The sequence below is a fragment of the Mycteria americana genome, chromosome 4 (assembly GCF_035582795.1).
Source record: "Mycteria americana isolate JAX WOST 10 ecotype Jacksonville Zoo and Gardens chromosome 4, USCA_MyAme_1.0, whole genome shotgun sequence".
NCBI lineage: Eukaryota > Metazoa > Chordata > Aves > Ciconiiformes > Ciconiidae > Mycteria > Mycteria americana.
Window position 1 is genome coordinate 72446058 of NC_134368.1, and position 14281 is coordinate 72460338.

Below are 14281 nucleotides of genomic sequence, written 5' to 3' on the forward strand. Positions count from 1 at the left end.
TTAAGTGACATGTGGCTTATTTCTTTAACTTATTTTGGGTTAAGCTGGCAAACTTTTTTGTTATTCATGAAAGCTTAAGGAGCTGACTGCCTTGGAAAAAGAAAATGTTCTCATGCACAGGCTCTGGTATGCCAAGCTTTCACTCGGAACAGATTTTTACAATCCAAATTATAAACTCAGGAAAAGTAGAGTTTATAGTGGAAAGAATGACAGAGCTTTAATTACAGCTGTGCTGTAATAGAGTAATTTGTAGTGAGCTGCAGACCGTCTAAACTGCACTATAATCTACAGCAGGAACATCTCTGATTTAGCCTCGCAAGCCTTCCAAAGACAGTGTCATTGCAAGTGCCTTGCTCATGAACTTGCTGTTTTATATGTTATTCTGCTGTACAGTTTCAGGGTTGAGGTTGTTTATCTCTTGTGTACTAAAGATGATTGTTTATGATTAGGTGCTTAGCCAGATGGGGGGAAGGGGAAGGGAAAGCAACTGCTATTTGACCTCAGGTGTAGCCAATTCTGAACACTATAACAGACTCCAAAAATATGTGTTAATCTTTCCAAGAGATGGGAGAGTAAGTTTTGCATCTCCACTGTTACTGTTCATTCTTGGTTTTGTTATGTAGGTTTTGTGAGCTTAGGCAGAATTGTTTAGAGTTGTGAAGTTGTGAGGTGTTAAACCCAAGCAGTTTCTCTGTACCAGGAGAGCAGATTTTGGTTTTGTTGTTCTTTTGAGACTTGGAAATTGTTGCTTGGCACCAACTGACAGTGTCCCATTTCAGAGAGAAAATAATATTTTACCTTTTACATTTTGCAAGCCTGCATTGCTGCTTAAGAGTGTGAAAGTGTCATCTGTTCTTCCTTGCTCCCAGCTTTCTTTGTCTTCTCACCCACAAAACTGATTATATCTTCTGAGAGTTATGAAGTGTAAACACACTTCAGTTTTCACGTCTCAGGCCTACCTTCAAATGGCACAATAGTAAGACACAAGGCTGTGAGATGGTAGCCTTGTATGAATCTCTCTGAATCTCTCCCTTTTATTTGCTTAGGCAGCTCCCCCCCCCCCCGTTTTTGAGTGGATGCATAATTGAAAGTGACTTGATTTCTGTGTTACTTGAGTGAATGTGCATCCTTCTTTTTTATATGCAGTTTTGCTTATGAGGATGTTGTAAATGAGATCCACAAGGGAGCAAGGCGTAAAGATCACCTATGTCCTGGTGGAATACAGGAGCACAAAACCAGTTAGGAGAATAGTAATGTAGCTGGCTGTGGGTTAAATAGCAGACAGGGAGGAAAAAGAGGGGAGGATACCAAAAAAGCTGATCTTGCTGAAGCTTTGGAATGCTGAATCCAGGGGTGAGGGAATGGGGGTGGTTTGGGAATATTCTCAAGCCTTTGTTAAAAGTTTTTGCAGTTGGGAACCATGTGAATCCCAGAGCCTCAAGTTATGTTTATCCCTCTCTCCTTTTACCTTTCATTTTTCCAACTGAAACCCCAGATGATTAAGTCCTCTTATTTTCCTCCACTTACTACTGTCAGCTTCATACAGTCAGCAAGAAGAGGCAGTAATATTCTGCGTTTCTAGAGGTGGGTTTCTGCCTCCCAAGTCTTCTGTGTCTTTATCTCACAAAGCAATGTTTTCATTAGCTACCCTGAAGACTCATCGGGACCCCATTTATAAAACGTGTATATTACGACTGCATGTGTTTAGGTGGGGAGTTACGGTTAGGGATACTCTAAATGTCCAGATTTTAAAAGCTCTCTTAGTTTGAAGCTGCATTTTTTAATAAGGGAAAATTTCTGCAGGTAATCAGGCAGCTGTTGGTAGTAAATTTATCCCAGCAAATGAAGCCCCAGAGATTCGAATTTGGGAGCTTCTGTGGAAGTGGGTTAAATGGGAGATTGGGTTTAGGACAAAAGAGGAATAGCCACTTTACAAACTTACCTCTGTAAATTCAATGAAGTGTGCATACTTTCTTTTTCTCTTGAATTGTATGTACTCAGTTCATGTATAGGCTAAGCAAAGGAAATGCCAGTCATCCACAATGGTATATCTGTTTGCATGTGAAAGCAAATTAAAGCTTAGTTTATGCATCTTACAATCATTGTGCTGTAGGATGATTTAAATTCAGTGGTGGCAAAATGGATTCTCATGTGGTTGGTATGTCCAGTAAGGATAAGGTTCAGTTAGAGCAGTGTTCAGAAATTGTATTAATGTAGCTGGAGGGTAGGATAACGGACTGATACTATTTTAGATAGAAAACTTTCAGTTGTTAATTTTACTGAGACTACAGAAGTTGGCTTTTCCAGGAAAAAGAAAGAAATGTTTGTGGGATTTCTGTAAAGTACAAGTACTTTGGCATCAGCCACTATTATTTTGTTCAGAATTACATAGTTTAACATAAGGTAGTAAAACAGCTCTTACAATTCCATAATTGCACAGCAAAGTGGCATCTGCTTTATCGAGCTTTCAGGAGCTCACACAGTCTGGATTATCGATTTTTAGTCAACACATTACATTCTTAGTTGGATAAGACATTTAAATCAAACAACAAACTTTATTGGCCATACTTTCAGTCAGTGTCTGTGTCCATTTACATACCTTATCCTAAATGGCATGATCCAGATCCAGAAAAGAAGGGTATCTTTCTAAGTACAAGACACTGAGTTCTTACCAGACCCTGGAGTTGTTATTTTTAATCTTGCTGTTTTCCTTTCCAGCCTAGCCCTAGAGATGTGTGTTTTCTGCAATTTTACAAGGCTCTGTTTATTCCTGTCACTCAGATCCTGCTAGACCCTATGCATCAGGTGTCTGTTAGGCTCTCTAGGGAGTTGCCTGGATGGCTGGTGACTTGGGCTGCATGCACAATACAGATTTTTCATTTAGAACATGGGTGGTGGAAATCTTGCAAGTTAAAATGAGCTTGCTCCCCTGGAAGGCTGAATGGATTTATTTCCCTTGTGCACTTGTTGGATATGAATCCTTCCCAGAGATTTATTCTGAATCTCTATGTTCTTCCTGTTAAACCTATGTTGCCTTGCATAAGATAATTCAAGTTTTCTTAGATGAAAAGAGGAAAAAGAAGAGTAAATATGACTCTAACCTATTGGTTAAACTCTTGTGAAAGCAGCACATCCCAGCGTCTCCTAAAGGACAATTAATATGTTTGAAATGGTATTGTAGTAACACTCTTAAGTAATAGAGGCACCCACCAATAAACCTGAAAGAGCAAACAAGAGCTCCCTCCCTGTCGTGAAACTGCCTATTTAACTCTGCCATCTTTTCTGTCCTTTTCCTTCTCTGTACAGCCAGTAATAAATCTGTAATAATGTGTATTTGAAAACCTGTGTATCTAATGTGAGTCACGTGTTCAGGATAATGAAATTCCAAGCTAAATGTGATTCTCTAATTTCTGTTGAAGTTGGCTGAGATGAGGCTTTCTGTAAATTACTTGTTTGGGCTTGCATGTCTTGCCTTGTGTAAATACTGTGTTTTGTTATTTTATGCTGCGTTACATGCCTGTAAGGTTGTGCTCTGCTGGCTTTGACAGGGAGTTTGAAAAAGCATCACTGCAGCACTAAGCAGCACAAACACAGATTCTTCAAGTTGTAATGCTTCATTCATCTCTGCATTGTGGTGCTACCGCGTGTTAACTTATATTATTAGTACAAGTTTTATATACTCATTTTAGTTATGGACTCTTAAATACTTAAACTCAGGTTTGTTTTTTTATTAAGGTATGAAATGACTTGAAGTGTTCTAGTAAGAGACTGTAATCTAAATACTGAAATGTTAAGAAGTGTAACTGGTAGAATAATTTTTTGCTACAATGTACTTCATGTTTCTACAAGTTAAATAAATTCTGAAGTCTCTCTTCAGTCACCAAAAATTAAAAAAAAAAAAAAAAAACAAAACCCAAAACCACCAATCAAACAACAAAAAACACCCCAAAGCAAAACAACAAACGAAGGCCATTCAAAAATCCCAGGCAAAATTGTAAATTTGAGAGAGAAGTTGTTTTATTGTCATCTTTAGCTTTTATTGATGTCATCTTTCAGTTCCTTCACAGCCAGACAGTCTAGAAGTTTGTCCTCATTTTTGAAACTATTGTATGAAAAGTTTAACTTCAACTTAATCCCAGAACTGGGACTTTGTGACCTTTGGAAGTCAGTTCTTAATTAGAAGTCTGGCTTGGACATGATCCAAGGCCTTCTCTAAAGTTAAACCCTAATATGATATATTAGAATTGAGGAGAATTTGCTGGATGAGAGGAGTAGTAGTTATTTGGGTAGTTTTGCAAGCATTATAGATACATTATAGTAGTCTCAATATGTACAATTTAATTGAAAGTTTTCAGGTCTGCAGTGCATGTCCTGTCCATGCCGCGGAAAAGATTAAGTTTGGTTAAGAGGAGGTGTGGTGTTGGGGAGATGTGTAGGGGGTGTACATAGGCATGTGTATATACCAGCAGAGAACTGGAAGGTGGTTACCAAAGAGAAGATACCCCAGCAGCAAACAGTTCCACATCTGTATATATTTTCCCTAAACTGAGCAAAGTGAAGAAAAATCTAGAGGATTTACCCCAAATTTCAGGCTGTAGCTTCTTAATTGCCTTTAAACTTTTGTCCCTAGGCTGAACAGGCTGATAGTCGTTGATGCAGCCCCATGTGGAAAGGTTGTAAAATGCCTCCAGAAGATGAGATGAATACCTTTGCTTGTGCTATTGGGATAAGTTGTCTGGTCTTGCTTAGGGAGAAAGATGTGACAAGAAAAGAGGGCGGTCCCATCTCTGTCTCTATTTGTGAACGCTGGGAGAATAGGTTTAAACCTAGCTGGGCTTCATGTGGAGGTCTGTAAAAACATTGAGATAAGCAGTGATTGGGAATCTTGCTTTATGTTTCTTGGCTCATGAACTTACCCCTTGGCCTACAGCAGGGCGCCAACTCCTGCTATGAGTCAAGAGAAGTCAAATACCCTGCAGAGTCAGATATCACACCACCACGTACAGTCGTTTTGTGTTTTAACTGCATATTTCTGTTTTACCATTTTACATTTATTTTTTGCAAAATTTTATGTCTTGAAGAACCAGGATGAAGCCACAATTTGTGTGCAATTCAGGAAGCTCATGCTGCTGACTAGGTGGAAAAAAATAAATCTGTTTAAAATCTCATGTTGTATTTTATTGTTCCCTTTCCATCCTCTTGCTTCACAGTCAATTTAGCAGACTTGAAAAACCTACAGCTAATAAAACTACTGGGAAAGAAGAAATCTGTTTTTCAGTTAAACGTTTCTGTACTGTAGCTCCAGTATCATGTTTGGATTGATGCCTCACTTAAAGGGCTGCGAACATTTTAAAAATACATCTCCAAAAGCTACCCACTGAATTTTTTTTTTTTTAATTTCCCTTGTTGGGCAAGTAATTGCTAGATTGGCAGTAGATTTCTTTGTTGTAAAATCCAGAACACTAAAAGTAGCCTTTGTGAAAGACTGAAGCAACCCCACACCCCCCAGTGAATTCTCTTCATCTTGCTGTAGGTTGGTTTGCAAATGTGCAAGCAGTATTGCTCATTTCTGAGAGTAATGAGAAATATCCTTAGGATTAATTGGGTTTTATGCTGCTAAGCTGTGCAACTGGGATGGGTTGGCGGGAGCAGTTGGTTTCATAGGTTGATTGGCGACTTTGCTTACTTTTCTGAGGTTTCTTAAGGAATCTTGTATTTGGTGGGACAGTGGGGAACTGCACAACCCAAGTGAGCTGGTAGAAATGGGGGAAATGCTGGCTTTTAAGGAGGAAGGTTTTGGAAACAGATAGTGCAAAATTAACCTGAACTAGTCTTTAGTCTTGGTCTACTGCATTATCTTGTGTCTTTTCATGCCTTTTTCCTATTTGGAGTTTTCCCTGCTTCTGTAGGAAGTCTGAATGAGTAGTGCTGTTGACTGCATGTCTAACTTGTCCTCTGACCTAATACAGGTTATGCTGCAGGTTTATTGTTCTTGCAGAATTTTTCAGCAAGTGTTTCATTTTCTGGATATGGGAAGTTGGAACCTCCACCTTCCTTTTTGCAGCATCCAGACTCATCTGCTCATGTGTTCCCCATTTTGTATTCTTACATTTTATATTCCTTGCTGTAGTGATTTGCACTTGTCTTCAGAGCAGTTACATGTGTTTCCTCTGTATCATCACTTTTGTTTTCAAAAACATTAACTGTAGTTAGACCAGAGACAGCCTTCTGCAAATAAAGACACCTGAAGTTTCTCTCACTTAGTGAAGCATTGATAATCCCAAAACGTGGGGAATTTTTTGGTTTGTTTTCTGCTTTTATGTACACTATGTGGTTGTTTGTTGGCTTATGCATAGGAAAGTTTTGGGAGATTGTTGCAAATGTCAAGTACGTACCCCTTCTGTAGAGTCCTTTGCTCCAGTATGTTATTTAAAGAATCCACTGAGAGTAGGAACTGAGACTGCTGTATTGATTTCTCATTACATGCATTTGCATGTTCTGGTTAATTAAATATCTTATAGGGGCTTATTAATTGATTGTTAATCATATTTTGTGGATGCCAAAGATGCGCTGAATGAATTATAATTTTCCAGTTCCTGCTTTGTTTCTGTGGATATTTTTCCTTTTTCATTGTGAAGGAGCCAGGGACTGAGTCCTGGTGGTTGCTTTCTACACGCAAGAGGTGTGCACCAAATGTTTTCATCGGTTTTGTATGCAGGAGGGATTGGGTTTTGTCTTGGGTTTTGTTGGTTTTTTTAAATATTAGTTTTAACTTGGAAGTGATGATGAGAGAGAAGTTCAGGGGAGGTGACTCTGTTAGAATAGCCAAGAGAGGCCAGGCAGACCACAGAACCCTCAGACAGTGGGGACAGAATGGGACTGCACAGCATCCACTGAGTGTTTGCTTTCAGACTCCATAGCACAGACAGGCATTTAAAAAAAAATTTTTTTGACAAGATTTCAGAAAATTTCAAATGTTAACTTGTGTTTGACTTTTGCATTAGAACTGTTGCTCTCTTACTCTTCTGATAGCCTGATTTAAACTTTCAGAGCCTTTGAGAAGGTACAAGTCTTACCACAGTGACGTTTATAGTACTTCGAGTGAAAGTCCATCTGTTATTTCTTCGGAATCAGATTTCAGGCAAGGTAAGACCTGTGTTTAAAAAAAAAACACCACCAACAACAGAAGAACAACAAACAAACAAAACTAAAGAAAAAAGTTCAAGATAAAAAAAATAGACCCCGAAAGTATCAAGTTAAATCTTTAGTAGGAGGCTTGATAATTATCACTAATATGAAGTTGTAAGATGATCTCATGTAATTACAACATTGAGTACAGTTCAACATAATTGGCAGTCTGTTCAGAAACGAGTTTGACATTTAGCACTCTGGAAGGGAAATTGATAGGAAAAGCTGGAAATGGTTAACTCTTTACTGGAGTGCTTGTTTCAAATAACACGCTGTCTTCAGAGGCACAAAAATGATCAAGTTGTTAGTCTACAATAACAGTAAATTGCAAAAGCTTTATATGGGACATTCATGGTTTAATTATTTTTTTTATCAGTGGGTTTTACTGTGAGGGTTAAATGGTTGATAAGTTATAGGCCAAGGATTTCAGTGGAATGCAAAAGTAGTACATAGTACAGGCTGTTTGTATGATAAATTTAAGTTCTATGAAATCAATGGCTTGGAAAAGCAGGAGTTGGTATGAAGGGTTGTTCGCTGATATATGGCAGGAAGGGTTTTTGTTACACAGTGGAAGCACAGCATGGAAGGAAATGCTTGGAGCATTTTTTGAAAGAAGTGGTAAAATGGTGAAAAGAAGTCAAGAGGAGAGCACAGTTGATGAAACAGTCAGCTTCGCAGAATCATTATAAGTGATGGAGACAAACCATGAAAATGAGGAAAGAAAGCGATAGTTAGGAAGCTAGAGTATAGCTGCACCGTATGTATTCTGTACACACAGAATATTCTGTACACACAGAGTACATGCACATGCTGCTCTCTCAACCTTCCTTCTCTTTATCTATCCTCCTACTTACTGAGCCAGAAGCCTAAGGAGCAGTAACAAGTACCAAGGCTCCTGTAACGCATTTCCCTTCATTTTCTTGCCATTTAGAACAGGCTGTTTATGTGTTCCAGTCCAAAGTCAACAACTCCTAAGTTTGTACAGGCAAGAGAGAGCTTCTTTCTGGCTACTAGTATTGCCTAGTATTAGTATTGCTAGTATTGGTAGTATTAGTATTGCTAGTACTAGTATTGCCTAGTATTAGTATTGCTGGACTCAGTGAAATGACTGTAAAAAAGAACTATTTATAAATCAACGTGGCTGTAATGTGTTCTGCAAGAGCTCTCCTCCTAGCTCTGTTTATTGAGGGTACAGTAAGAGATGAAAAGTGAAGTAGTTTGCAAAATCAGGCATCAAGTGTAGCATCTCAGGTGCTGCTACAGGAAGACATACCAGCAAAGGAGACAGCTATTACAGGTAGCAGGTTAGTATATTGCCAAAAGAAAAAAAAAAATTTTTTTTATAAATTATAAGGAGGAGTCAGATTCCAGGGACCAAAATTGAACACAGGAGCTCAGCAATATATGTACTGGTTTCTTAACTCCCTTCTTGTGAACTGGATGCATAATTACTTTACCTAGCTGCTCTATTTCTGTTCTGGAGTGGTTTTGTATGATGTCAGTGCCATGTATGTATCTCAACTCATGGGTGACAAAGAAATGTGTCACCTTGGAAAGGTGTCTATGCAGTTGTGTGTGTGGGTTTTTTATTGTGGTTTCTTTTAGGCCTTCCTTAGTATTCTTCTTCAAAGTACTTGTGTAGTGCAGCTATCTTCATTGGGGGAAACTATAAAATCACTTTGAAAACTGAAATCAACTTCATAATGCTAGTTTGTCTAATACTGTAATGCCATTGTGCAGAACACATGAATCTGATTCCTTCTAAGTAATCTCATATGACTGATAAGTCCTTGATTTTTAGATGGGATTACTCTGTGTGCTTTGTTGCCCAGTCAGGTATTAATTTGTCTTTTGGTTTGCTAGTGAGAAGAAGTGAAGGTTTCAAGAGAGATGATGCCAGTGGTGCTTTGCCAGGTGCTGATGATATCTCCACATCGAGTCAAGCTAATTCTCAGAGGGCAAGGTAAACCCTGTGAAAACAATATGTCTTGGAGTGCTTTCTCTTTATCAAAGAAAGTATTCTAAATCTGCAAGTGAATTTTTCACTCCCATCCCAGCTTCTGTTTAAGGTTAAAAAATGGCATGTTATACTTGGAAGAAAATAGCATTTCAGAAATACATATTGCAGTCTGAAGTAAAAGTCTCGTGATGCACTGTGGTGTAGAGGTAAGTATACCAGTTAGGAGTCCAAATTCGGTTCCCATATTTAATGGAGACTGGGTTGTACTCTGTCAAGTTGCCATATCTGTCAGAAGGTCAGGGGCTATGTTCTGCTTGGAAATATTTAATAATTTTTATTTTGATTATACTTTTCTAAAATAAAGTTTTGGAAAGTATTGATATTAATACAGATTAATTTTCATTTTTTAAATTTAATAAGGAAATGATAGCATGCTTGCTTATTTGAAATAAGCCAAAAGGCATACAAACTCTTTATTTATGTTATTGTGTTTGGATTAATTTTTTTTTAATTGTTTTTAATACCTCAGCACTGATTAGGCAGGCCAACTCAGTAACAATTTACGCTTTTTGAAATTTATTTTGCTGTGCTGTGTATTTGAATATTACATCTGTTTGGGTTTTATTTTTTTCAAGTGCTGTTCATCACTATTGCTTTAAAAAGTAAGTTCTGCTTTGTACATCATCTTAATACAGCATCTTTGTACAGCAGAAGCATATTTTGCCATACCTGTTAGGTTTTGAGAGTGGTTCCATTCTAAATGTTTGAGAATTTTTATTGCCATTGACCTTTTGGATGGAAAATTTTCTTCTTCTAGTCTCTGCCAGATGCTGAATCGCCTTGGAATATTTTATCAAAAGGATTCAAATAATTTTTGTAATAAGGGAAAAAGAAAAAAAAAAAAAGACACGTATTTTCCCCCTCTTCCCTCACCACATTACAACAACAAAGCCTTCTCTCGGCAGCTTTTTGCTTTGTTTGGGGTAGTTCAGGAAAAAGATTGCTGCTGTGCTCAATATTTTAGGATATTTATATATTTTTGGCATAAGTTGGATGGGAATCCTGCTCTATCCTATTAAAGAAACTTAGAGGTGTTTGAAGATTGGAACTGTTTCAGGTGATGTGGCAAGGCTGTCAAATGTGTCCTCCATGTTCATTTAACATATACGGTGATGCACAGTAAGTAGGGCTTAGAGCCATGCTTTGAACCTGGAGATGAAAATAAAAGAACATCTGCTTCTTGCGCTATTTTGTGTGCCTTAAATGGATCTGAGTAAGGCAGGGTCTCAGATGAGCTGTATCTGAGTGCAGATGAACAAGAGAACAGTTACGTGGAAATCTTGCAGCTTTCAGTGATCTGTTGAGCAGCTGCGTTGGTTTTCTTACTACTTGCACTTTGCCTGAAAAATGCAAAGTCATTTAGAAATATATATATTAGCATTTCTTGCAGGGGAGATGTATTTAGGTGTTGCTTAGCTGGGTCAACACTGCCTTGTTGGCAGGAATATGGTATCTATTCATGTAACAGCGTATGCGTTAAACTGCAGTGTCCAAGCGGTCTTAGAAATCCAGCCTGTCTTGATGTAAGAGGATTTTGGCTAGCATGTGAGCTTTTAGAGCAAATTTTCAAGGACTTGGGTTACAGGTTTATGTTCCATATAACCCCATTAAAGAGCTGTAAATTTCTGCTTTGCATTTTATGCTGTCTTAGCACCACGCTGGAATGACAAAGTATACTATTACTACTGTGTGTACAGAATGAGCGTATAGCTTTCTTAACTTACTTGCCATTGTTCTTTTTCTTTTGGTGAATACTGCTAAGTCAACCTTCATTCTTCTTTGACTTGAACCCAGGAAAGTTGCCAATTCAACACTGTAGCTATGCTTCAAAATAAAACAGCAGTAATTTGTGGATGCTGATAGAGAACTTTTGTTTCTATTTACAAAATGTTTCAGAAACAGAAAGTAGTATGTGGTATGTAAATGAGTCACATTGTTGTAAATGAATCAGGCCTATAATGCAAGTGAAAATGCCATGGTAAAACAGTACATAGTTTCTCATGGTTTGTTTTACATTATTTTACTTTATATTGCTGTGTTAAGACTGGTACCTTTAATGGATGTAATTTGTATATGTGTGAAATCTAGAAGGAAAATATTGTTTTGTAAGTGCAGCGTAGACTTATCTGTTGTGCTTACCAATGGAATGAATTTTACATGTATGTAACTATACAGTCTTACTTCAAGGCTTAGTATTTTTTTTTTAATCTCCTGTTTCTGCTTGGCGCCTCCTCTCAATGCCTTTGCTAAAAGATACCACTCTGCACTTGCACAAAAATGTCATGGCAGGGTACCACAGATAGTTCTTTACTGATTTTCGTAATTGTTACCTGTTTTTCGTAAGGTGAAAAAGCTTTTTTTTTAATCTAAGTACCAGACTAGTAAGTATATCCAAGATGGAAAAAGGAGGCTGAACTCCTGAAAGCTAGTTTTACTAGCTTTTTTTGTAGACCTATCGAGAAACAGGAAAGCAGCCACGAGCAGAATTTGGTCCTAAAATAATACTTAGATAATATCTCCGTTAATTATGTGAGCTGAATAGAAAATAGTGCGCGCGCGCGCTGTCTCTGCCTTTCTCCAACAGCTGTTAAAACTTTCCAGTGCTAACAAGTGTAAAAAGGAATACCATCAAAGATGGTAGCTAGTTAAACAGGGAGATTCCTAAGAAAGTAACTTAATATTTTTATCCAGAACACTGCATGTTGCTGCTTTAAAATGTCCTGTGTTGCTGAAGACCATGGCTTTTATAACTTCAGAAACATAAGCTCTCAAAGTAAAACTCTTGTTATCAAGTAGTTCCAAGGAGCAGATTCTCAGGGTTTACATTTTTTGGCTGGTCGTTTGATTTCAGGGTTTGGGGAAGTATATGCAACTTAATCCATTACTTGAATTCCATCAGCTCTTGGGAGCATGTTTCAGTGTTTTTCTCTGTGTTCAGAGATACCATCTGTACTTCAATACATGTTAAATTTACTGCTCCTGTGGCATGTCCTTAGAGGCAGTCTGCTTAATTATCCACGGAACTGTAAATCAAATAGAGGGATTTGGAGTTGAGGGAGTCTACTGCCAATATTAAAAAAACCAGTGAAGCTGCTCAGAGTTATCAGCCAGCATGACTTTTGCTCTTTGGGTGGGTTGGCCTGCTCTTAAACTAGAAGAAGCCATAGATTTTTCAGTAGTATGCTCAGAGTACACTCAAACCCTTCTCATGGTCTGTGACTGTTGTTATCCTTTAAACTTCTTGGAATGCTTTCCTCACAGCAATGGATACTTGTGTCTGTGTTTCCTCTTTGCTTCTTGTATTCCTTATTTTCCTTATTTTTTCCCTTTTTTTTTTTTCTTTTTTCCTTTTTTTTTCTTCCTTTATTATTTCTTCCTTTTTCTCTCTAGGAGCAGCAGCTGACATGGATTTCTTCCTTCTGTTGCCTTTTCCTTCCACTAGATTTAATTTCCATATCCTTCCGACCTTACCAAAAAGCATCCGTCTTTCTCAATCTATTCCTGACCTTTCCACTGCACTAATCATTAGAGAATGCCTACCTGCTTCCCTTCTTCCAACTTCCTTCTCTGATCCAATATCTGCTAATTTCTTGGTAAGTACACTAGGTGAGGAGTTAATTCTCTTCCCTCTTTTATACAAGTCAGCCTTCCAGGTGACTACTCACCTACCATCTTCAGGTTAATAAGTAACTCTGAGATTCTGGTTTGCAGTCAGACACTGATGAAAATACAGAGTAGCAGCCAAGTACTTGTCTGATGAAGTACTATAGGAAACACACTTTTATGATGTTATCTGTTAGGAATGTAATTTGGATTTTTTCTTTTTGTTGGAGTAATAATACTTGCATATTCTGAACTTCATGGAAGAATGTATCTTCAAGGAAGACCCATATCTGTCAACAGTATCTCCTCTGCTGTAGAATGAGAGATGCATTCCTTGTCTTGGAACCTAAAGAGTGAATCATGCTGATACCCTCTATAGAAAATGGACAGTCTGACCAAGCCAGAGTTACTTTTACTTACCCAGGATGCTGAAGCATGCTGATTTCTGGTTGGTGATAGTGCTCATATACTAAGTTGGGAAAATTTTTAAACCATTAGCTTTTTTAACTTCCTCCCTGGACACCCCACACTCACCCCAATTTTCAGAGAAACTAATATATGTCAATGAAGATGATAAACCAACATAATGATAATACTTTACACAGTAACTTATGATTGCTTCTTTGCACAGAGCTGTATGTTATTAAAAAGGCAAAATTTTTTTCTGCGGTAGGGGTTTTCACATTAGCAAGTGTTTTCAGATACAGCCAGTTGCAACATGTCTATCTTTACAAATTATCAAAGATGATATGAAAGATATTTATGTTCAGAAAGTGTTTGGTTTTATTTCAGAGCCCATCCTTAGACCTTGATCTGAAGGGCACTCGTGGGTGTAGTTTAACTTAGTTCATTGTGAATATTCCCACATATGTTGATCTTAATAAGCTTCCTCTTGGTGAAAAGCTAAGCATGTGCACAAGTCTTTGCAGGTTTGAGGCCTTTTCTCATTACTTTGTCCTTTTAGGTGCACATTATTAAGTCTGTTGCAGAAAGGAACAGCGGAGGGAGAAGGGAAGTGATGCTATGAAAGCCCTACACAATGGAGAGGATAATGGGCTTAGATTAATACATTTTTCTGTAACTACCCTGTATCTTCCCTGAAATTCCATTTGAGGAACTTCAGCATTGTTTTACTCAGTTTGTGGCATATTAGTGGCGTTTTATTGTTTGGACTCTCATGATAACATAACTCTTCTTATTTTAATGCTGGTTTTGTATGCTAACCAATGAAACTTTATTAAGTTTCAGTATTAAAAAAATTAAGAGAATGTGGTACACTGTTCACACTATTGGCATTCATTAGAAAGTTTGCTGTAAAAAGATGAAAAAAAAAAAAAAATTGAAATCATGTCCACCAATTAGCGTAGACAACTGTGCTGTCTGGACAGGTGCATTTTCTCTTAGTTTGTTAACTGATTTGTCATTCACCAAACGTATCTTTAGGTTCTTTTAAAAAATAGGTATATAAAT

General features: G+C 37.7%; 1 protein-coding gene across 6 annotated transcripts in view; it reads left to right on the forward strand.

Moving 5' to 3' along the window:
• Nucleotides 1-14281, forward strand: part of PTPN13 (protein tyrosine phosphatase non-receptor type 13) — a 129882-nt gene that overhangs the window by 67302 nt on the left and 48299 nt on the right. For 5 of the 6 annotated variants that reach the window (XM_075500853.1, XM_075500854.1, XM_075500856.1 and 2 more), the window contains 2 exons: nucleotides 7051-7146; nucleotides 9052-9151. In XM_075500853.1, the coding sequence (XP_075356968.1) occupies nucleotides 7051-7146; nucleotides 9052-9151 (196 nt within the window). The remainder of the gene's footprint in view (nucleotides 1-7050; nucleotides 7147-9051; nucleotides 9152-14281) is intronic. The other variant, XM_075500859.1, reaches the window with a different exon arrangement.